Source organism: Cnephaeus nilssonii (genome assembly GCF_951640355.1).
Source record: "Cnephaeus nilssonii genome assembly, chromosome: 19".
NCBI lineage: Eukaryota > Metazoa > Chordata > Mammalia > Chiroptera > Vespertilionidae > Cnephaeus > Cnephaeus nilssonii.
Window position 1 is genome coordinate 2,199,854 of NC_137090.1, and position 23,069 is coordinate 2,222,922.

At 58.5% G+C, this 23,069-nt stretch overlaps 1 protein-coding gene across 2 annotated transcripts in view; it reads right to left on the minus strand.

The window, feature by feature from the left end:
- Positions 1 to 125: 125 nt before the first annotated feature.
- TNRC6C (trinucleotide repeat containing adaptor 6C) overlaps positions 126 to 23,069 on the minus strand; it is a 77,392-nt gene continuing 54,448 nt past the window's right edge. For both annotated transcript variants that reach the window (XM_079796805.1, XM_079796806.1), the window contains exons 7-22: positions 21,454 to 21,620; positions 18,007 to 18,087; positions 17,083 to 17,140; positions 16,494 to 16,636; positions 15,025 to 15,174; positions 13,889 to 14,032; positions 12,662 to 12,781; positions 11,979 to 12,062; positions 11,524 to 11,755; positions 10,763 to 10,930; positions 9,710 to 9,901; positions 9,161 to 9,304; positions 4,670 to 4,864; positions 3,945 to 4,015; positions 3,317 to 3,456; positions 126 to 928 (exon numbers count right to left, since the gene is read on the minus strand). In XM_079796805.1, the coding sequence (XP_079652931.1) occupies positions 568 to 928; positions 3,317 to 3,456; positions 3,945 to 4,015; positions 4,670 to 4,864; positions 9,161 to 9,304; positions 9,710 to 9,901; positions 10,763 to 10,930; positions 11,524 to 11,755; positions 11,979 to 12,062; positions 12,662 to 12,781; positions 13,889 to 14,032; positions 15,025 to 15,174; positions 16,494 to 16,636; positions 17,083 to 17,140; positions 18,007 to 18,087; positions 21,454 to 21,620 (2,450 nt within the window). In that variant the 3' untranslated portion in view covers positions 126 to 567. The remainder of the gene's footprint in view (positions 929 to 3,316; positions 3,457 to 3,944; positions 4,016 to 4,669; positions 4,865 to 9,160; positions 9,305 to 9,709; positions 9,902 to 10,762; positions 10,931 to 11,523; positions 11,756 to 11,978; positions 12,063 to 12,661; positions 12,782 to 13,888; positions 14,033 to 15,024; positions 15,175 to 16,493; positions 16,637 to 17,082; positions 17,141 to 18,006; positions 18,088 to 21,453; positions 21,621 to 23,069) is intronic.

Genomic DNA, 23,069 nt, shown 5'->3' on the forward strand with positions numbered 1-23,069 from the left:
GACATGAAAAAGTAATGAAACAAGGGTAATGTGCATAGGCGGATCCGTGGGGACAGAGGACTTCGCAGACCGGCCTTCCGCTCGGCTCGCCGTGGGGCCGCCCGGAGGCCGCTCGCCCGTGAACGCCAGCTCCCCTGATTACGGGGTCCGCCTCTGGTAATGTGCATAATCGTCACAGGCTCGTTAAATAGGCTTTCTCGTCTCCCTCCCTCCCGCCCCCCTTGATAAAATAACCCTTTCCAGCCCACAATCTGAAAAGTGCCCTTCATGATAGAACTATTCTAAGCAGCTTTTATACTTAAAAAATCAAAATGACAACACACCGTACAAACATAAGACAACACAAAATAAAAAGCTATGAGAACATCCTGTCATTAGCGTGTGACACGGGCGCAGCCCGCACTGTCTCGGGAACAGTTCGCAAGGGCTGCGCAGGGTTCGTCTTCAGTACGGACAGAGGTACGTGGAAGGGCTGCGGGCTGCGGGGCAGTGGGCCCGCACGCCGCGGGCTGGAGGGCCAGCTTTTCTTCCTAGTGCTGATGCCTGGTGCCCACGGGCCTCTCGGTCCTAGATGGACTCCCCACTCAGGAGGTCGCCGGGGAGCAGAGTGTTCAGCGGGGTGGGGCTCCCGATCACCCTGCCGTCATCGCTGCTGGGCGGGCCCCACAGGCTGCTCGAGTACTGGGGAACCCCGCCCCACAGCAGGTCACTGCTCCCCTTGCTGGCCAGGCACGGGGCGTTCCAGTGGCCGGCGTCGCTGCGCACCAGGCCGTGGGCGCTGCCCGAGGCCCCTAGCCGCGCCTGGCTGCTCCCGCTGCTGGACTGCCAGCTGGAGGTGGGCGGCAGCGCCTGGCCTTGCGCTAAGAAACGGTTCACTTCTTCTTCGCCAGCAAACTCGGCCAAGATGGTAGTGTTTCCCAGAACACACCTGAGAGAGAGAACAGCAACAACACTGAGACCTGGTTTTCTGAAAAGATAAACAAAACCGACTAACCTTTCATGAGACTAACTAAAAAAAAAAAAAAAAAAAAAGAGCAAAGACTCAAATAAATACAATCAGAAATGAAAGAGGAGACATTACAGCTGACACCACAGAAATGTACAGGATCTGAGAGACGACCATGGACAACTATATGCCAACAAATTGATAACCTAGAAGAAATGGATAAATTTCGAGAAACACACGACCTACCAGGACTGAATCATGAAGAAACAGGACATCTAAACAGACCAGTAAAAAGAACTGGTACTGAGAAGCCCAGGACCAGAGGGTTTCACCGGTAAATTAAGGAGAATTAATGCCCATCCTCTTCAAGCTCTTCCCGAATTGAAGAGGAGGTAATGTTCCCAAACTCATTTTATGAGGCCAGTATTATCCTGATACCAAAGGCAGACAGACACCAGAAAACGACCCCTGATTACTGAGCACAGATGCAGAAATCCTTAAAGTATCAGCACACCACGTCCAACAGCACATTAGGGGGTCAAACCCCATGACCCAGTGCGACTCATCCCTGGGATGCAAGGACGGTTCAACATCTGCAAGTCAATAAATGGGACACATCACAACAGAAGGAAAGGTCAACGTCACATCATCATCTAAATCGATTTAGAAATAGCATTTGACAAAACACACCATTCTTTCATGATGAAGGTCCTCAACAAACGGTATAGAAGGACATAACAAAGGCCACAGGACACACTCAACGAGGAGAGGTTGAAAACTTTCCTCTAAGATCAGGAACAAGACAGGGTTCCCACTCTCACCACTTCTATTCAACACAGTATTGGAAGTCTTAGAGCATTCAGGCAAGAGAAAGAAATAAAAGGCATCCAAATTGGAAAGGATGAAGTAAGACTATCATTGTTTGCAGATGACATGATCTTATACATAGAAAATCCTAAAGACTCAACCAAAAGACTGTTGGGACTAACCAATGAATTTATTAAAGTTGCAGGATATAAAATCAACAAACAGAAAACAGTTGCATTTCTATATCCTAACAATGAAATTCTGATAAAAAACAAAAACAAAAAACAAACAAAAACCCACCCCATTTACAATAGCTAAAAACAATAAAAACATTTAGGAATAAATTTAACCAAGGAAGTAATAGATCTGTACAATGAAAACTACAAGACTTAGATAAATAAAATCGAAGAAGATACAAATGGAAAGATATCCCATGTTCATGGATCAGAAGAATTAAAATAGTTAAAATGTCTATACAATCCAAAGCCATCTATGGATTCAATGAAATCCCCATCAAAATACCAATGGCATTCTGCACAGAGATAGTAAAAACAATCCTAAAATGTGTATGGAACTACAAAAGACGCTGACTAGCCAAAGCAACACCGATAAAGAAAAACCAACCTGGAGGCATCACATTTCCTGATTTCACACCACACTCCAAAGCTCTCCTAACCAAAACAGTATGCTGCTGGCACAGAAACGGACAGACCAACGCAACAGAACAGAAGCCCAGAGACAGGCCCCACGTACACAGTCAGCTGATATTGGACAAGGGCGCCCAGAAGTCTCTTCAGGAAGTGGTGCTGGGAAAACTGAATAAGCACATGTAGGAAAATGAAACTGGACCTCTATTTCAGATCACCCATAAAATTAACTCTAAATGAGTTAAAGGCTTAAAAATAAGACCTGAAGCCAAAAACCCCTAAAAGAAAACACAGGAAAAAGCTCCTTGACACTGATCTTGGCAATGAATTCTTTTGGACGTGACAACCAAAACACTAGCAACAAAAGCAAAACTCAACAGGTCAGACTATGCAAACCTAAAAGCTTCTCACAGCAAAGGAAAGCAGCAGGACAGGGAGAAGACAGCCGTGGCACGAGGAGAAGTACGTGCACACCAGCCGGTAAGGGAGCTCACTGGGCAGCACTCTCCTGGGCCTTCCCTAGTGGAGGGCTTGGCCCAGCAACTCAGAGCAGGAGACGCGGACACATCACAAGACACCTGTTCGGGGCGAACCGTCTCCTCCAAGCATCTGCTGAAGACCTAACCTCCAATCCTGGCGGCTGTCCCTGTATTTGGAGAAAGGTCTTTGAAGGACAATTGAGGTGGAAAGAGGACATCGGGGTGGCCCTAACCCACGATGGCTGCTGCCTTTCTAAGAGGAGGTAGTGAGGACACAGGCACCCTCAGACAACCCTGTGAGGACACAGGGCGAGCAGTCTCGGAGGGAACCAGCCCTGCTGATGCCTTGACCTGACTTCCAGCCTCCAGAACCACGAGACCGTCAACGTCTGTGCCTGCGGTGCCGACACGGGCAGCGAGTGGCGGGAGGGACGTACATGTGCAGGGACTTCTGGGCCTTGGCGGCTTCCTCCTTGGAGCTGTACCGGACCACGGCGTTGCCTTGCGTCAGGTTCAGGTGGAATGTGATGAGCGGCCCGTGCTGCAGGCACAGCGTCCGGAGGGTGGAGCCATCGATCTGATGGAGGAAGCAGAAGGGCCGGTAACGGGCTTCCTGGGACTGCTTCCACTACATTCCCCAAAGAAAACGGGCATGAAATCCGGCGCACTGAATGCCGGGAACATGGCTGTTCTTCAAGGGGCCTCATGTCTGACCTTGGTCTACCCTTCTGCTGCTCCGGGGCCTTCCGGTTGTTTGATGGCACCACCCAGAAGGAGCAAGCCGTTCTGGCTCTGCTCCCTCGGCACAGTGCACCACACAGGCCTGCGGCTCCCGGCAGCCCGTGGCCCGAGACCGGGAGGGGCACAGGCCACATCCCTCGTGGGGGCAGTGACTAGTAAAGGCGAGCTTACAGAGGTCTAGTCTTCAAGCCTCTAAAGAGCAAAGAGTGAACCACTCTCCAGGACCACGGCTCTAAGACCCCTGGCATGTCCAGTCCTTGCTGCCCACGTCCCCCCGGGCCCTGAGGGAGAGACTGTGCCACGGGTCCCCGTGCCCCATGGTACCTGGGGCGTGAGGTTGCGGAGAACGAGCCAGCTGCTGGTCCTTCCTGAGGTGTCGGTGCTCCAAGCAGAACCTGCACAGACCGGGGAGAGCTCGTCAACTCAGCGGTGGGCCCCTCCTCCCCGACCGTTTCTCACCCCACGAGGACGGAGCACGAGCGTGGCTGCCTACACCACCCCCAGCCGCAGGCCCCACGGAGCTCCAGCACCTGCTGTTCCCCAGGCGGCACAGGGCTGCCCGGGGAGGGCAGGCGGCCTTTCCCACTGCAGGCTGGCCTCGCCTCAGGGCCTGGCACTCCCGCGCCCTCCTCCCTCCGGCTCTCCCCCCGGCCGGCGGCAGAGGGCGCCTGCTGAGCCACAGCGCTGCAGCTCGGGAGGGGGCCTCACCCGGGGCCTGTCTGGCCGGAGAGCCGGGACGCCAGGGCAGTGTGGAGGGGCAGCACGTGTCAGGGTGGAACTGAGACCCTGTGCTGGTGGACAGACATGTCCGGGACCCTGTGTGGCCCTGGATGTGCTGTGACCCCCACCTCCCGCGTCCTGTGCGTGACCCAGGGCCATGCTGACAACACTGGGCCCAGACAATGTCTGGAGAGTCAGGGGCACCTTGACCCCTGGAAGCCCTCTCAGGATCCAGGGGGTGGGGCCGGGGTCCTCAAAGGAGCTGCAGGCTGTTCCCTAGAGGGTGAGCAGAGAGGCGGGAGCCCCCTGGAACGGGAGCCCATGCGTACCCGAGGAGTAAGAGCTGGTCCAGCCGAGGGGGCTGGCTCCCCAGGTGGAGGAAGGCTTGGGATTGGTCAGCCCCGGGGGCGGCCTCGTGGGTGCAGTCGTGTTCCTGGGCACCTTCCACAGCTCATGAGACAGAGAGGCTTGCGTGTGGGAGGCGGGGCCGGACGACCACGTCGATTTCATGTCTGAGAGTTTACCTGGAGGACAGCAGGACAGGCCCCTTGAGAGAGAAGTCAGAGCCACGCATGGGACCCTCGCAAAGGGCTCAGGCGTCGCAGGCCGTGGTGAAGAGAAGCGCCGGGGAAAGCCCACGCCACCCGCACGGCTCTCGCCGAGTCCTGCCTGGACGCGGTGCCTCTGACCAGCGTCTGAGACTTAACCCGTTGGCTAAACGTGCCAAACACAAGCCTGCCGTCGAGAAAACAGCATTCTTGTAGCTGGAGCTCAGCTAACCTACGGCACCATCTGCTGGGACACTCAACGTGACCCTGAGGCCAGAGCCCACTGCATCCCTCTTCCCAGCGGCTTCCTGGCACCCGCCCGCCCCCTCAGGGCCTGACTGCCACCTCCTCCGCTCTGAGGCCCGCCCTCGGGTCTCACTGAGAACTGGGTGCGGCCCAGCCACCCGACGGCTGGGCGTTTGGCATCTTGGCACCTGGGTGGAGGACACGTGTTTTCAGGCTCCTTGGGAGAACAAAAAACAGGTCACGACCACCCGCCCGTCCCTGCTGCGCCCAGGGCGGCGGGGTGTGTGGACACCGGGCCCCGCCACGCCCACTTCGCCGCCCGCACAGGAGGTGCCGGTGGCAGAGGCCGCGGCGGCTGTGCTCCGGACGGCACTGCCCTTCTCCGACCCCGGCCTGCCGCAGTGACCGACCTCACAACAAACACGCTCAGCTTGGCAAAGGAGTCCTTAGCCAACCATCCGTCAAACAGAAATGCCCCAAACGGCCTCAGATTCAGGGAAGGAGGGCGGTTTTTTTATTTTGCCCCTTCTCTTTAGCTAAGTGCTCGTGGGAGCATTAAAGGTCTAAACACCCTTGTAAACATCAGAAGGACAAACGTTAGGAGGAGTAACACGGACGCGGAAGCTCTTTCGTTTTAAAGCAAGATGCGAAGCCCGCACAGACGCTCTCCCTGGCCTGGCAGTGCAGCGCTCTCTCGGGTTCAGAGGCCCAGGAGGCGCTGGGGGCAGGGGGGGGGGGGCAGGGGGGGAAGGAGGGTGCACGCAGAGCTGCAGTTGAAGAAACTTGTACACAGCGAACTCTCCTATGCAAGGGCTCTATTCACACACCGGCCTCGTTCTGTCCGTGTGTCCACACTCCATGGAGCCAGGCTCCTCTGAAGGGTTCATGACAAACCCCACTCGATTCCTACTGGAAAGACTTGTGAAGACCGTGGTCGCAGGGACCCTAGCCACCTGCCCTGTGTCTCCTGAGTAACGGGGAGTGGTCACGCGGGTGGTGCTGGGAGTTAAGTGGGGCCGGCTGGTCGCCTTCCTCCTGGAGGCAAATGCCAGGCGATGTGAAGCCCCAGGAAGAGGGAGGGCGGGAGGGAGGAGCGAGTAGTCACTGAGGCTGCAGCAGGTACAGCCACGCTCCGGACCATCCGCTGCACACAGAGGAAGCCGCTGCCCCAGGTCCCGCAGCCGCTCTGGCAAAGCCCAGGCCTGCCCATCACACCACACGGCCTGCAGCCGGGAGGGAGGCACCTGTGATGGAGAGGCCAGTGCGTGCTGAACGCCGGTGCGGGAGCAGCGCTGCTCCAAGAGGGCTGCGGCCGGAGGCGCTGAGCGGCCGGGCCTGGAGGAAGGCAGCGCGGCCCTCTGGGTGCTGGTGGGGCGGACCCTGCGATCCAAGCACGGCACGAAGAAAGGGGGCAGCAGGCGGGGGGGGGGGGGGGGGGGGGGGAAGGGTCGTGGCCTGCTAAAAGGGCGTGAGTGTCTGACAAGCAGAGCCAACCTGAGCTGCAGCTTTCTAGATGGTTCCCAATGAAAGCGTACATGGTCGAGATCACGGTGAGGGGAGGGAGCCGGCCCGCCTCCTGCTCTGGGTCCCCGAGCCACGGAGAGCCTGGGCCTTCCGGACAGCCAAGCAGACAACAACCGGGAAGAGCTCCAACTTCCCAGCCAGCGTTTCAAGGCACAAGGAGAGGACCGTCACCAGATGTCTAAACACCACCCCACAGTTTTAAAGGGTCACACTGACTGCCCCTCGCAAACAAGAAAAATACAAATTCAGCGAACCGCCATCTTTTCACACCTCAGACAATACCCACAAAATTAAAACAGACAACAAAACAAAACTCCAAGCCTTTTGTTATGAATTTTACCATGAAGATGAGCGCTTTTTTCTGACTCAGACGGTCTCAGGCACCGCATTGCCCCCGCCGTCTCTGAGCGCAGGGCACGGAGGCAACTGTGCTGAGAACGGACCTGAGCCCCTGACCCAGAGCGCCGCCTCCTCTGAAGCCTGCCCGCCCGGAGGCCCCCCTCAGGAAGCTCACCCCTCCATGTCCTCAGGCTGGAGTGAGGGTGGGAGCCGATGGACCCAGGGCCCCCCACACGCTCAGGCGGGAGGGGGCAGGCCCTGCGGGGCGGTGGCGGACGCCCTCGGGGAGCCTCAGAGGCGCGGCTGCAGCGTCCCTGGCTCTGCTGCTTGCTGTGCCGCCTCCTTAGGCTGAGGGCACCTGAATTCACGACCTTAAAATTGACCTGCGATCTGCGTGTCTTCAGTTTTTTGATTTTTTAAAAAATACATTTTTATTGATTTCAGAGAGGAAGGGAGAGGGAGAAACATCAGTGATGAAAGAGGATCATTGATTGGCTGCCTCCTGCACGCCCCCTATTGGGGATCGAGCCCCCAACACGGGCCTGTGCCCGGACCGGGAATCGAATCGTGACCTCCTGGTTCACAGGTCAATGCTCAACCCCTGAGGCCCACTGGCCGGGCTGCAGGTCTTTAAAGGACCGCAGCCTACGCCAGGCTCACTCCTTAAAGCCTCTTCTTTCATTACCTACACCACTCGGTCAGCCAGAGCCCAGCACACACTCTAGCCCTACGTGGTATTTATTTCCTTTGTAATAACCAACAGGGCACTTAGGTTTTACCAGTGTTCTGGTTTTAACAGGGGAACTTGTCCCATAAAATTAGTCAATTTTCCTCTCCAGAGGAAGTGTCAGTATCAACGCCGCGAGGCGGCTGACCGCGGTGCATGAGTCTGGTTAAGTCACTGCTGAGGGTTAAACTATAAATAAGGTTGGGACAAAGACTGCGCAGGTGCACATTTTAATGCCAAATCAGAGCTTAATGCCGATGGCCATCAACAAGGAACAACAATGTCAATCTCCAGCCTAGAGCTGGAGGTCCTGCCTCCTTGTTTTCTCTGATGCTAACGCCCCTCCAGCTTAGGTCCTCCTGTGCCTTAGTCTGCGCCTCCAGGCTGCCTTGTCCCATCAGAGGCCACCCACAATGCCCCAGGGCCCCGGCGACCAGGCGGCACCAGACAGTCCCTCAAGCACCTGGCAGGAAGCTCTGCTCTGCACCCAGCATCCTGCTTCTTCCCGACGTCTTTTATACGGGGATGGGCAGTCGTCCCCTTCTCCACAGCCCTCCAAACCCACTGGCTTGTGCCGAGGAGAAGGGCAGCGAGGGCCGGGTCCTGTCTCCGGCTGTGCCGCCCCCGCACGCCTCTCCTCCAGCCCTCTCATGCCCCGGCCCGCCCCCACCCGAAGCAGCTGCATGGAGACGAAGGAGGGTGGGCACTGAACAGGAGGGGTGGCTGTATCCACACTGGCACTCTCCCAACCGACACACTTAGAGCCCTCGCGGTGAAGAACAGAGAAAAGACCGCATCTCTCCCGCGTGTCACAGTGCACGTGGGACACCGAACCTCATGTGCTGGGGACGGTCCGAGAGTTCCCGTGAGCGATGAGCATCCCGGGAGCCTGGCTGTCCTTCACCCCGAGTGTGAGCATCCGCCTCACAGCAGCGCCCCCGGCCAGCAGGGCGCCGGCCCGGCCCTGCCCTCCCGCGGCACTGCAAGTCCACACGGACGTTCCGTCCTCACAGCCCCGCCCACCGCCTTCCACTGGGGCCCGAGTCTGACAGGTGTGCCCACCCTGGCATCCTGGGTTTCCCCAGGAAGAGGTCCTGGGACGGGTAAAAGGTCTTTACCAGATGCTTTGTGGGAAGGAAAGCTAGACTGAGATGAATGAGTAAAGGGGTGGTGGCTCATTTTCAATTTAAAAAGATTTCAAGTGGCGATCTCTTCACTGAACAGCTTAGTGGTTAACACTGTGACTTATAACACGGCGCTCACAGCACACGGTGCGGTGACAATCCAGCCAACACCCAGCTCCAGCCGCCTGCAGTCCCACTGTGAGCAGACCCGACTGCTTTCCCGGGGCGAGAGCAGCTGCCGCCGCGCCGGCCTCAGAGCCCCCACTGCCCGCCCCGCGAGCAAGCAGCGCGCCCCCAGCGCGGGCCCCTCACCGCCGCTCTTGAGGAGGTAGCGGTTGACGTCCTGTATGGTGGTGTTGATGGTCGGCCCAGTGGGGACACTTCCAGGCGTGACGTCAGGGTCATTCTCGGGATCTATGTTCTGAAGTCCTTTCCACGGAACTCCAGGATGAAATTCTGGGAAGTTTCAAGCAAAATGAAGATCAAAACATGAGGATTAGGTGCCTTCACACTGCTTCACGGTCATTTTTGGGAGTTTGAAAGTTTGCTAATTAAATCAAAGGGACAACTTGAGACTTTCTTCCAGTAACTCGTCAGTCCCCTGAGCAGGCGGGAAGCCGCGTCACAGCCGCATTAACCTGCTCAGCTGTGAGCTAAGCCCGACGCCGGCTGGCTGGCATCCCGGGCCACAGCCGTCGCTCCTCTCACTGAACTAGGGGCCCCTGACCCGCGCTCCACACCCCCTGCCCCCCAAGCTGACCTGACCCAGGCTTTCCAGTGAACAGGCCAAGGCTATGGGGCTAACTGCTCTCCTGGGCGGAGCCAGGCTGATCTGCCGCTACAGGAGGTCGCCGCTCTTACCTGGGGGCCAGTTGATGCTGGAGCCGTTTGAGATTTTATCACTGTCGGATTTGGCACGTGACCAGCTGTGGGGGACAGCTACCGGAGGACTGGCTGGTGACTCGCTGTTCTGGAGTAAATCGTACCGGCCATAGGAGTCGTCCAGGGAGGACTTAGCTGGAGGCCCGATGCTCAGACCTCCAGGGGTAGCACCTGCGGCACAGCAGGAGACCGCGTGAACAGGGAGCCCGGCCTCCCGCCGGCACCCGCTCTTGTCCTCCCGGGGGGTGAGCTGCCAGGGTGGGCTAGGCCAGCATTCCCCGCGAGGGAGTGACCTCGTCGCTGGAAGACCAACTCTTCAGGAACTGCATCTGTGTGTCTAGTTGGACAGCTTGACAAAATGCACCCCGAACCCCAGGAAGCTGGCCCGCGAGCCGTTCCAGGGACCACGTCCGAGTGTCTGTCCTCGGCTCCCTCCAGGTGCTGCCCTCACTGCAGGACAAACTGACGGGGAACTCAGCCCTAAGCACACACTCGCCCGCCTCGCGCGGCCCCTGAGCTCTCTTGGGCCAAGGAAAGCGCCCAGAGAGCACGTGACGCTTTTCTTGGCGCGTCAGCCATTATAAAGCTTCTTTTTCTCTGCAGGATGTTTTCTATCAGAGGGCAGTCCATACCCATTACACCTTCTTTGCCGTTTCTGCTCCCAGGAAATTTAGAGCTAAATTCAAAGCTGACCAGTGTGGCCCCCGCCCGCCTATGGTTATTAGCACGTTTGCTTCTCCCTCCTTCCGAAGCGCGGGGTTTCCTATTGTTTCCTCATTTCACTGGAAACAACGTGGTCAGGAGACGGCACGTGCTGCTGAGGGTCACAGACGTAACAAGAGCACCCAGGCTGGCACCCAGGCTGGCTGCCCCGGGGTTCCCAGCTCCTTCTAGGGTGGCAGCTAAGATCTGGGGCTCGAGGTGTCAAGAAGTCTGATCCTGCCTGGCGGGGCCGTGCGCGCTCTGCGAGGGAACGCGGATTTCTACTCAGCTCTCAGCACGGAGTTTAGACGGGTGCCGGGCGCGGCCTACCGTGCTTGCCGGGGTTCTGGTCGAGAGGAGAAGCAGCACCGGGTACGTTATCCATCGGGTTGGGGTGTGTCCACTGAGGGAGGCGCGACTGGGACTGAGACGGGTCCTTCACCGCCAGACCGCCCGTCATGTCCATGCTGCTGACATTCATGTTGGGGTTCAGTCCAGCTGAGAAGGAAAACGCTGTGAGAGAGGCCCACTGGCCTCGAAATGGCCACTTTCTCCGGCTCTCCAGACAGAGGTTAAGAGGACAGGCCGATACAAGGATGCTGACGTCAGGGCATCCTAGGGCCATGGATGGAACTGAATTTGTTCCTAAAACAACTGTTCTTAAAGAAGCAGCGCTGCCGCGAACAGCCAGCACTTCACAAAGGACTCGCTACGTGCTGGGCGCCATCCTAGGAACGTTCCATATCAGCTCATAAAGAACTCTCGGGGGGAAGCATTCCCACTTTACAGATGGGGAAACCGAGGCAAAGAGCTGCCAAGGAAGTTGTGCAAGCAAGTGGTGAGCCCGCCGGTAGTGGAGGTGGGACAACCGCTAGACTCCTCTGCTTCCTGAACAGGGGGCCGCGACGGGCTTTGGCGGTGCCGCCTTCAAAGGTCTCAGGCTGGAAGGGTTTACAGCAAAGCTCCCGCTCCCTCAGAGGCAAGAAGCCGAGGCCGCCGCTCTCAGGCTGCTGGGAACCATGTGTCCCCCGCGACCCCTCCGTGGTGACCCCAGGCACCTGAGCCGGGCGGGGGCTGACGCGGAGACTCACCGAGAGGGTAAGGAGCAAAGGTGTTGGGCGAAGACTGCTGCTCTTTGGTCTGCAGGTCGGGCAGGCCGGGGGCCTGGGGGTGCGGGGGGAAGCTGTCCAGGGCCGATTTGCCTGCAGAGGGGTGCAGAGACAGGTGCGGCGGGGGCGGCGGCGGCTTCACGAGCAGGGCCTGGGCCAGCTGGCGCTGCTGCTGCTGGATCTGCTGCTGCAGGTTAGTGATTGTACGCGCGACCTGCGACGGACACATCCCGTTAGGAGGGCAGTGATGCCGTCACCTGTGTCCGTCTCCACTGCATTTACGCCTGGGCCACCCTCCTCCCAAATCTAGGTGACCCCAGGCTGGTAAAAGGGAGGCGTCGTGGGAGAAACCCAGCGACAACGGAGTAACCCATCCATCAGTGCCCCCTGGAGCAGGGGGACGAGAGCGCAGGGACCCCTAAGCCGGCGACACCCACTTGCTGCTCCTGCTGTCTCATGGGTCCGGACACATTCCGCTGGGCCTGTAGCATCTGCTGCTGGATTTGTAAACGTTGGTACGCCTGCAACAGAGGCCAGAGCGGCGTGAGGGAGCCGCCGTGTCCTGTGCACTTGCTAAAGAGCACAGAGAGGACGGCCCAGTCTCAGTCCCCTCACACCGATGTTTCTCCCTCTATTCCTCCCTAAAACCAGTGAAAACATGTCCCGGCGAGGATAGAAAAAACAATGATTAGGCTCCATCAGCCCTCCTCCACAGGGATTCTGAGAGAGAACTAAGTCCTAATTACTCTGTAACAAAGTAGCTGTAATCTCTCTCTTGCTTCTAGAATATCTGTGTGTTCCATCCTTAGGAGAATTTAGAACAGTCACTGCAGTGACTCTTCGTGTTCTGTGGCTGAGGCGGGGAAGGGGTGGAAAGCTCAGGCTACTAAAGCCTGAGAGATCAGGGAGGCGCTGTGCGCAGGAAGGAGCCGGAGGTGACCAGTACAACACCTGTAAGGAAAGCCTTTCTGACTCTCTTACAGCTCATAACGGGGGGAGCGGCCCCCTGACCCAGCAGCGTCCTACTGACTTCTCAGTCACCCCGCGCCGTCACCTTCGTGAGCACCAGGGGGCGCGCTTCCCTCGTCCCCGAGCAGGGCCTGGCCGGGCTGTCACTCACCAGCTGCAGCTGATAGAGCTGGTTCAACATCGTCATATGCTGAGGGTTAATTGGCGAGGTTAATAGTGCAGGGTTGAGACCAATGTTTTTTGCTGCAAACTGCAAAAGCTGTGCTTGAACCTGTGCAAACACACACACCGCGAGGCGCCGTGTCACTTGTAAAGCATTTCCGTGTCTGTGCAGTTCCCACATCCAACCCCGTCCATTAAATGACAATTTGTCTCCTGAGTGAACGTCAAAAGCCATTGAAACATTTGAGGGCCCCTGAATATTAGTTAACAGGCTTTTGTGAAGAACAAGAAGGAAGGAGGGAAGGATAGAAGGGAGGGGAAAGGGGGAAAGCGTTCCCCCTTCAAATATTCTACCGTGAACTAACTTTCTGATTTCTCTCCTAGGAGTGACTCTAGGTCGCCTCCCGAGTGAGTCTTTGGGCCAATGGAGGGAGTGCAGACGGCGCAGGGGGGTGAGGGAGGAAGGCGGCTTCCCTCCCCACAGCACCATGCCCCCCCCCCCCCCCGAGGGTCTTGTCCCAGGGCGGCAGCAGCCCCTTCTCAAGCTGGCGCACTTGGGAAGTGGTGCCCCTGCTCGCGGGAGCAGACACCCCTCGGTGGGCACATGTCCCTCAGCCTCCCCTGCGGCACCTGCATCTGTGTGACTCTGCCAGCCTGACCTTGACTGTCCAGGGCGCCTCTCCGCCTTAACTTGCCGCCCTGACAGATCGGGGGCTGGCACTGGCTGCTGCCATGCTCCCCATGGGGTGCCCTGCCCACACCGAGCACGGAAGCAGGGCGGTTTTAGGCACCACGTGGGCGAGCGGCTTTTACGTCACTAGTTGCTGCATGTGCACGAGAAACGTGGATTTCCCTATTAATGGTAGGTATGTGACGTCTTCTTGAAGAATAAATCCACTGAAACGAAGAAGGCAAGTTGGCTGACAGGAAACATCCGGAGCCGGGGTGGGCAGCTGTGTGCTGGGCGTGGAGGAGGCTGCTGCCCGCTCCCCAGGACCCTCCCTCCCGCCTGCGGGCTGGAGTGGCCGTGTCCCCGGACCGGGGTTTCCCCCAGCATGCTGCTTGGCAGGGGCCTGGCCTGGCTGGCAGCTGAGACACCCAGAGCCACGGGGCTCTGAGACCCTCGGGGTGCGGGAAGCCGGACCCGCCCTCCCGGCACAAGCTGCCTCCGCAGCACAGGACCCCCGGGGCCCGCAGAGCGGCGCTCGGGCCTGACCTGAGGGGATAGAAACTGAGGCACTTGCGCACGGAGACTGGGCTGGGAGGGGTTCAGCGGCGGCCCGGGCGGCGGCGGCGGCTGCAGGGTCCTGGCTTGTGCTGCTCCGCTGCTGCCAAACACGCCCAGATTGCCACTCGGTATCTGCGGGGACGAGGGACAGGGGTCAGCGCCGCCGCATGGCGAGTGAGCGACCTGCTTTCCTCAACACAACGCAACACGCTTCTGCTCCCTCCGGCGACTCAGCAGTGGCTGTGCGAGTGCTGGCCCCACGGGTCACGGCGGCGGGAAAGCAGCCCAGGGGGCGGGCCTGTGTTTGCACTGCAGAAGCGCGGGTACAGGGTCCCGAGCCGAGGCTGTCACAGAAGCAGCTGGTGACAGGGCTCGGGGTGAGCTAACGCACACGACCCGTCCTAAGGGCGGCGGACGGCGCGAGGGAGGAGCCGGTGTTCACGGCGGAGATGGAACTACGATTCCCACAGGATGAACCGGGCGAACGGCACTGCACTTCCCGCTGCGCCAGGCGCTGAGCAGGACCCCGCCGCGGGCGTCCCACTGAGCCCGGGTGGCTGTCAGACCCCGAGCGTCAGGCAGGCAGTGGGAGACGCGCTGCTGATAATCAGCCCGACCTCAGGCAGGCAGCGGGCTGCTCGGCCCCCGGAATGCCGCAGCACCCCTGAAGAGAAGTCTCGAAGGGTGCGTGGCAGCCTCATCAGGAGGAAAGGCACGAGGGGGACACCCTCCCGACGGGACGGCGCAGCCATCGTCACCCCGCAGGTCCTCCCTCCAGTGACGGGGACAGCGACTCCCCTCCCGAGGCCGTCACCTCGGCTCGGAGACAGGGGAGGTGGTGACCCAGGACAGCACGGCTAAGCCTTGGTGCCCAGGTCTCCGTTGGAGGAGCAGCGAGCGAGCCCCGAGGGCTGAGCTCCCTGCATCTCAGTTCCGGGGAAAACACACAGGCGTGCAGCACCCCGCATGGCCACCCCAAGGCCTGGATTCCAGGCCCGGCCCAGAGCGTCCCCTAAAGGGACTCCTAACGGCCCTCGGACCGCTGCACGCACCCCGCCCGAGAGCACGGTGCTAATGAAGTAAGACAGGGGCACCCCGAGCGCACGGCCCCCCCACCGCCTTACCTGTCGAGAAGAATTCAAGTTTTGCATGCCCAGCCCTGAGGCGATCCCACCCAGGGCCTGATTGGGGAGTGCACTGTTTGAAAGGGGGGGCTTCAGGCTTGGCGAAGGCAAAAATGGTGAAGTCGTGGGCTCTTCCACGAGGCCGCCGTCCTGATTGGAGAGAGAAAGGGTGAGCTGTGCGGGGCCGCGCACACAGCACAAGGCAGTGTCCCGAGACACACGGGCACACGATGAAGACAGAACCGGGAGAGAGGAAGGGGAGCAGAATGGAGAACATGGGCAGAGGAGGAGGGAAAGAAAAGGAGAACCGGGGTTAAGATGCCGTGTTCATGTAGACAGTTATCACACACACACATAGCGCATAACCCTCCCCCAGCGAGCCTGCCAGGGAGGCGGGAGCAGCAGAACCTGACTTGGAGACACCTCGCGACCATTCCCCCCAGCAGCTCCCTTCAGAGGGCTGCCGGCCCGGGTGGGCGCGGGCGTGCTGCGCACAGCGCGGCTTTAGGCCGACCACACAGCAGCCTCGCGCGGTTCAATCTAGTCAGCGGGTGAGCCATACAACAGACAGAACCCTATGGATTTTTTTACATTACTGAGGTGATGCTGTGTGTCAGACCCTTCGTAAATCTAAGTCATCTGATTTCCCAGCAAGCCTGCAGTATCCACGATTTAAAGGTAAGGAAACCAGACAGGCTCCCACATTAGCCAATGAAATAAAGAATGCCGAGTTAACTTGGAATTCCAGACAAAGAACAAGTGATATTTTAGAATACAGTATACTCCAAAAATTGTCTATCTGAAATTCCAACATCACCGGGCACTGTGGGGCCACGGACCCCGCTTCTTTGAGAACGGAGAGGAGCCCCCTCTCCTCCCGTGAGCCTTTCCTTCTTTCCTAAGTGTCCTTCCTGGCTTCCAACTTCTCCCCCAGGCTCCACACTGGACTGAACCAAAGGGGAGGCTTTGTAGCCACACCCTCGGAGCCGGGACATCGCGGGAAGGACTGACAGCAACTGCACATGTTCAACACCCCAGGGACAGCCGCATAGACACCGGCACGCCGTCTGACGTGGCCGAGCCAAGCACGGGCCAGCGGGCCTGGGCCCAGCCCCCTCTGCCCCTTTCTCAGATTCACATACAACACGGCACCTCCGCTCGGAAGCAGCGTGCACGTACACTAGGACGAACACCAGGATGGCATGCCCCCGTCTGCTGGACAAACTGAGGCAGGGAACCCAGCAAGTTCACCCACTACAATGGAATCGGTTTTCAAATTTAGTATTTTTTATTCCTCGTCACATCACAGAACACGTAACGCTACCTCTCCTGGGTTAAACATTTATGTATACAGAGACGCTGGGAAAAGTCAGTTAAATGTCACTGTCCAGCCAGCTTTTAACCTGGCTCCCCTGAAGGGCACAGGTACAATGGAAAACGCCTCCTTACACAGACAGACGAAACCGTACCTTGTCAAGAAAGGCGGGGCGGTCCACGGAAGACTCTTTGGAGATTGGTGGGCGGCAGCCAAGGGGCTTGGTGACCATCCCATTGTAGTCGGTCACCCCCAGTCCACGCTTGTCCATGTCCACCTTCTTTTCCAGCAGAGCACCTGCGGCACAGACACGGCCCGAGGCACTGCCGAGGCTGGTCCCGACCGGAGCGTGGGGCCCTCGCTCTGATGGTCTGCACCCGCTCCGTCTGGCCACAGCCCCTCAGGGCTCAGCCGTCCTCTCCTCTGGGACCATCCCCTTTGGTGGCCACTTCTCAGAGGGGCCTTCCCTGGTCCCGCCCACAGCCACAGATCTCCACTGGCCGGGCCCCTCCTCGTTGCCAGGACTCTTCTAGCTGTTGGGGCTACCACACCATGCCGGGGTCCACTGAACCCACGTGCTTCCTCTGTGGGGCACATCACACACTTCCTCCTCCGCGGGGCCCGGCCCGGCCCGGCCCGGCCACCCAACACACATCCAACCCTCATCCACGCCTACACGAACGCTCTGGAAATCAAAACCCCACACCCGGCCTTTCAACAGCGACGTCCGGTGTGTGACTTACTCATGGCCTGGTCGAGGTTCATGTTATTACTCTTCAAGGCCTCTTCAGCTGGCTCTCTCTGCGGGAAGACGGCTGTCGTCAGGACTGGTGTTGGCCAAAGGAAATGCTGACCAAGAGCCCTGGCAGCCAGCTCAGGGCAGGACACGGCTAACCTAGCGTTACTGGCTTGGCAGGGGACGCACCTCTCTTCCTTGTTGAAGTTAGAGTGAATGTGTCACAATGAGACACCTGCCCTGAGAAAATGGCCCGCGAGAGGGATTTGCGAGAGCACAGACCGTTAACACGGGAGCAGCTCACAGCTCAGGGCCGGGACCGCGACTGCTCCCGCGCATGCACAGTATCGAAAGGGAAGCGCCGTCTGACTAACGATGTGGACACTCGGCGGGGATGCTGGGCAGACGCGGGGCACCCCTCGCTAGCTGAGCTCCTGCCATTCGATCTGAGGCCTCAACAGACGGTGACAGTTTTCAGAGGTACAGCCTGCGGCTGGAGCTCCCTGCCCATCACCGGGACGAACCAGGTGGGTTAGGGCTCTTTCTGCAGTTTCCCTGTACACCAAGTCTTCTTGGGATCTCTGTCAATCTAATGCGTACTCTAATAAAAACTCACTTTTAATTGTAAACGAAAATGTAAAACTGTATAAACCACGGAAAATTGACAACCACAGGAGTTTTAACTCCCGGGAAAGGCGCCCACACCCTTCTTCACAGAAAGGACGTGGCTCTTTGCTGCGGCTCAAAGCGGCGATCCCCACACGGGGCCCAGGTGAAGGGGATTGCGAGGTGGGTCATGACAACCACCTCATCCCTTCCTTGTTACACGACAAGTGTGGGCAGGACAGAGGCCATGCAGGGGGCCCGGGGGGGTGGGCAGGACAGAACCATGCAGGGGACCTGAGGGGGTGGGCGGACAAGGTGCAATCACCGGGAAGCCCATGTCGGTGAGTTGCTTGATGAGCCGGGTCAGGATCCAGGCCTCGTCCTGCTTGCCGGATGTTTTCGTGCCCTGGAACGAAGCGAGGGCAAGGGGAGCCCGTGAGTCCCGTCTCCATGACTTTCTTCTGGACACGGGGAGACCTGCACTCAGGGGACGCTAAAGCCACAGAACCCTTTCGTATTAACGCTGAGCTTTGGGGTGCATCTGAGGCTGGCAGGTGTGTAGTGCATGGACTTAAGAAGCACGATAATCTCTTCCCAGAGGATGGATTCAGTGCAGCACAAGTCCGTGTCACGTCCACTACCAAGTATCTGCGCTCCTGGGCCTGCCCTCGGCTAGCGCCCTGCAAGCTGACTGAAGCCACAGGGCTTTGCCCTTTTGTAAGCTTCACCCTAAAAGGCAGAACTTGGGGGGGGGGGGTCCTTCCAACAGAACAAAAAGGCAACAAGAAGGAACAAAACACCTGTTAACTCTACTGACTATTCATTGCTTACAGCCCTGCGGGAGGGAAACCAGCGGAGGGAGGAGGGAGGAGGGAGGAGGGAGGAGGGAGGAGGGGGAGGGAGGAAGAAGGGAGAGGGAGGAAGGAGAGGGAGGAGGGAGGAGGGAGGAGGGGGGAGGGAGGAAGAAGGGAGAGGGAGGAAGGAGAGGGAGGAGGGAGGAGGGAGGAAGAAGGGAGAGGGAGGAGGAGGGAGGGAGAAGGGAGAGGGAGGAGGGAGAAGGGAGAGGGAGGAGGGAGGAGGGAGAAGGGAGAGGGAGGAGGGAGAGGGAGGAGGGAGGGAGAAGGGAGAGGGAGGAGGGGGGAGGGAGAAGGGAGAGGGAGGAGGGAGGGAGAAGGGAGAGGGAGGAGAGGGGAGGGAGAAGGGAGAGGGAGGAGGGAGAAGGAGTAAGGAGAGGGAGGAGGGAGGAGGGAGGGAGGAGGGAGGAGGGGGAGGGAGAGGGAGGAGGGAGGAGGGAGAAGGGAGAGGGAGGAGGGAGAGGGAGGAGGGAGGAGGGAGAAGGGAGAGGGAGGAGGGAGAGGGAGGAGGAAGAGGGAGGAGGGAGGAGGGAGAGGGAGGAGGGAGAGGGAGGAGGGAGGAGGGAGAAGGGAGAGGGAGGAGGGAGAGGGAGGAGGGAGAGGGAGGAGGGAGGAGGGAGAAGGGAGAGGGAGGAGGGAGGAGGGAGGGAGAAGGGAGAGGGAGGAGGGAGAGGGAGGAGGGAGAGGGAGGAGGGAGGAGGGAGAAGGGAGAGGGAGGAGGGAGGAGGGAGGGAGAAGGGAGAGGGAGGAGGGAGGAGGGAGAGGGAGGAGGGAGGGAGAAGGGAGAGGGAGGAGGGAGGAGGGAGAAGGGCGAGGGAGGAGGGAGGAGGGAGGAGGGAGAAGGGAGAAGGGAGAGGGAGGAGGGAGAGGGAGAGGGAGGAGGGAGGCCAACTGCAGATGCGGGGCAGAGGGGCTCCCTCCAGTCGTTCCCTCACTCCGAGATGGCAGACTGACGATGCCTCCGTACCCGGCCCGCCATCTCACCACGGAGGCAGGGAGCTAAGGGGTCTCTCCTCAAGGAGAGCCCACCGGGAGGCTGCTCTGCCCTCGCAATGCCGCTGGGCTCGCCGGGTCCCAGTCTCGCTGACCAGGGTGGTATTCCTGACGCCCCAGAACGGGATGATTTGCCAGCCTGCTCGTGAGAAGACGGCTCTGTGAGGCCTGCAATCCCGTCTACTTGCCTTGCTGACCACTGAATGCTCTTCTGAACTTTTTGGAACAGTTACTACACTGATATGCTTCGAAAGCAGAAAAAAGGGACACACGAAAGCACCTTCCTGCACCCCCTCCTGCCCGTTCTTGTTCTCTCCAAGGACAAACCACTCGGAGCAGTGCCTTACCCACCCCCGGGGAGACTTTCCAACTCCACAGAAGCCGCAGTGCGCACACACGCACGCACGCGCGCGCACACACACACACACACACACACACACACACACGCACACGCACGCGCGCACACACACACGCACACACACACCCCTTCTCTTCTTTCCCCCTCCCCACCCTGAAGTGAGATGAGCCTATAGTTCTATACACAAAGGTATTACACTCCCTTTCCTGGGTCTTACCCTTTTTTACTTAACAATATACTTCGGTGATCTTTTCATATCAATATGTATAGAATTTCTTTTAAAATATCTGTTTAACTTTCTATAATATGGATGTGGCATAATTTAACTAGTTACCCCATCGATGTACATCTAAGCTATGTTTCTTCTTTTTTAACCACAAAAACGCCACAATAGAAGACTGTGTACAAATGCCATTCGCTCGCCCATGACCATGAAGTGCTGCGCCCGGCCTGCTGCGTGGACACAGAACCACGGCCCTCCGCTGGGCGGCGCTAGTCCACACCCCCCGGCAGGCGGAGGCGGCTCTGAGGGCTCCGCAAGCAGAGCGTGTCTTACATTCCCGCATTCCCACTGCCGAGGTGAACGGCCCCTCTCCCCGCTGTTTTAAACTGAACTTTCCGCAGGCCAGGCTGCTGCCCTCCCGTCTGTTTACGGGCTATTGGTATCCTTTTCTAGAAATTATCTAGTCACATTCTTTGCTCATTTTTCTATCGGGTTACTAGTTGACTTTAAAAAAAATCAGCTCTAGTTGGTTTGGCTCAGTAGATAGAGCATCGGCCTGTGGACTGAAGGGTCCCAGGTTCAATTCTGGTCTACGCACATGCCTGGGTTGCGGGCTCCATCCCCAGTCGGGGGCGTGCAGGAGGCAGCCAATCAATGATTCTCTCTCATCCTTGGTGTTTCCGTCTCTCTCTTCCTCTCTCTTCCTCTCTGAAATCAATAAAATACATATATAAAGTCAGTGTCTAGGGCCTTTTTTACACTCGATCTTAGCCAAAAGGCTGAGAAGCGATAGGACCTTTTTAGATACCAGGGCCATCACAGATCTGTGACATGAGTCACAGATAATGTTTTCCAGTGGTTGTTTTCTGCTTTGAATATGGCGTTTATGTCATGCCGTTTTTATCTTTACCGACTCCGGTTTGCCAGTCTTCCCTTCCTGGCTTTAGAAAGGCCGCCTCTCCGAGACTGTCTCGTAACTCTTCCCCGTTTTCATGTTCTGCCTTTAAACGTGTGATCTACTTGGCAGTCCGGTGGTACACGTGTTACTTGGGCTTTTCCAGAGGCCGCCTGCCGGGGCAGCCCGGGATCGCACTGCCCTCCTGTCTCTTAAAGAGGAAGGGCCTAACAGGTCAGCGGCCTCCCGCTCCGCCTCCGCCTCCGCCTCCGCCCTGCTCCGCGGGGAGGGACTGCGTGTGGTCCCTAGAAACCCCGCGCTCAGGAGGCCCCGGGAAGGGTCTCGGGACTTTGAGGAGCTCAGCCCTCCCCCGCCCCCTTCACTGCGGTTCCGCTGCGGGAATGAATGTGTGTTAGGCGACTGTTAGTCCCTCTTTAGGGTGCGCACACCTTTTGGAGTCCTTTTTTGGGGGCGTTCCCCCAGGAGCTGCAGGAGGAGGAGCTTTCCTGGGAGGCAGCACTGTTCCACATGCCCCCTTCTTCGTCGTCCCACTGACTGGGGCCGAGGCTCACGTCGTCCCCACCACTGCCCCAGCCTTCTTGCATAGATTTTGAAGCTAAAAAGAGAGCGAACAGGAACGTGTCAAACTCACCATTCCCGAGGCAGACAATGCTCGCGGCAGCGCCATCCACCCTCCCACACCTGAGCGCGGAGCCCCAGAGCTGCGCCATCTCCACGCTGGCCCCGAGCCGCCTGTGCGGCCCGCTCCCGCACTGACCACAGACCACAGACCTCAGACCACGCTGAGGCAGGAGCTGCTATGCTGGACCCTGGGGCCCAGGAGAAGGGGGCGACCTCCACACGGCAGGAAGGGCCACCGACATGCAGAGTCCTCAAACGCCATGTCCGCCGGGGGGCTCACCCCACCTGCCCCCACCCGCAGCACCCCGTCGTGTGGACGGGCCAGTGCCCCCCACGTACCCCGAGGCCTGCAGGGGCCCAGCAGTGCCTGGTCCCGACCAGCTCCCCGAGAGACTGGGAGAGGCAGCCAGGCCCCAGGCAGGTGCGCCAGGCTGACCTCCGCCTCCACTTCGGGGCCCCGTCTTCTCCTCGCTTAACACACGTGACGTTTGGTGTAAAATGTACGCGGCATTCTCCCTGGCCTGGGGACTCTCTTCCTCTCCCTTCCTCTGCAGACTGTCAGGCCACGGGATGGGATGCTGACCAGGCGGACAGGCACCTAACAAGTATGCTGCCTCCCACTGGCCTGTGACCCTGAACCCCGGAAGCTGCCTGCCCCCTCAGATTCGGAACAAGACAGAACATGAGGGCAGTGAAGAGCCCAGCAGGGTGATGGCCTGGCACACGCCCAGTGCCAGCAAAGGAACAAACTCAGAGCTAGTCAAGCTGTGTGTTCTAGCCCAGTGAAGAGCTGGACACACGATGATGTCCAGAGAAGACGGGCAGCCTCCGCAGCCGGGTGAGCAGTTAATGTTAACATCAGACTGAGGCAGCAACCTCACGCTGATGTTAAAGTATCGCATCGCCACCCCCGCCCTGGGAGCCCGGGGTGAGCGTGCTCCGCGCATCCGTACACCGTGTACGTTATCCGGCACTTCTAACCCTCCTGACAACGGGAGCAATCCGCAGCACGTTTTTCTTCCCTTTAAAAAACACCCACAAAACAAAACAGAAACCACACACACTCACCCTCACAAAGAACACAAAGAAAAGATAAGAAGCGTGGACCTGGGGCGCCCCCAGCAGAATTCTGTTCCCAAGACCCAGCGAGGCCAGACAGGGAGGCCGGCACGCAGCACCGCGCTCTGACCCGGCCGCAGCTCAGGCCGCAGCTGCAGAACCCAGCGGAGGTGTGAGCCATATGCCAGCCACATACTCCATGTGGTTCTGATTCTTTCCTGTATTTACTTATTTTTTAAAAAGGAAAGCTGGGCTTCTGTTAAAAGTTTCATGGTGCTCACATATCAGACCTGGTAAGTTACAGCCTTAGTTTAATGCTGAAGTGTAAATAAAATGAGGAAAGTGGCCTAAAAAATAATTCTTA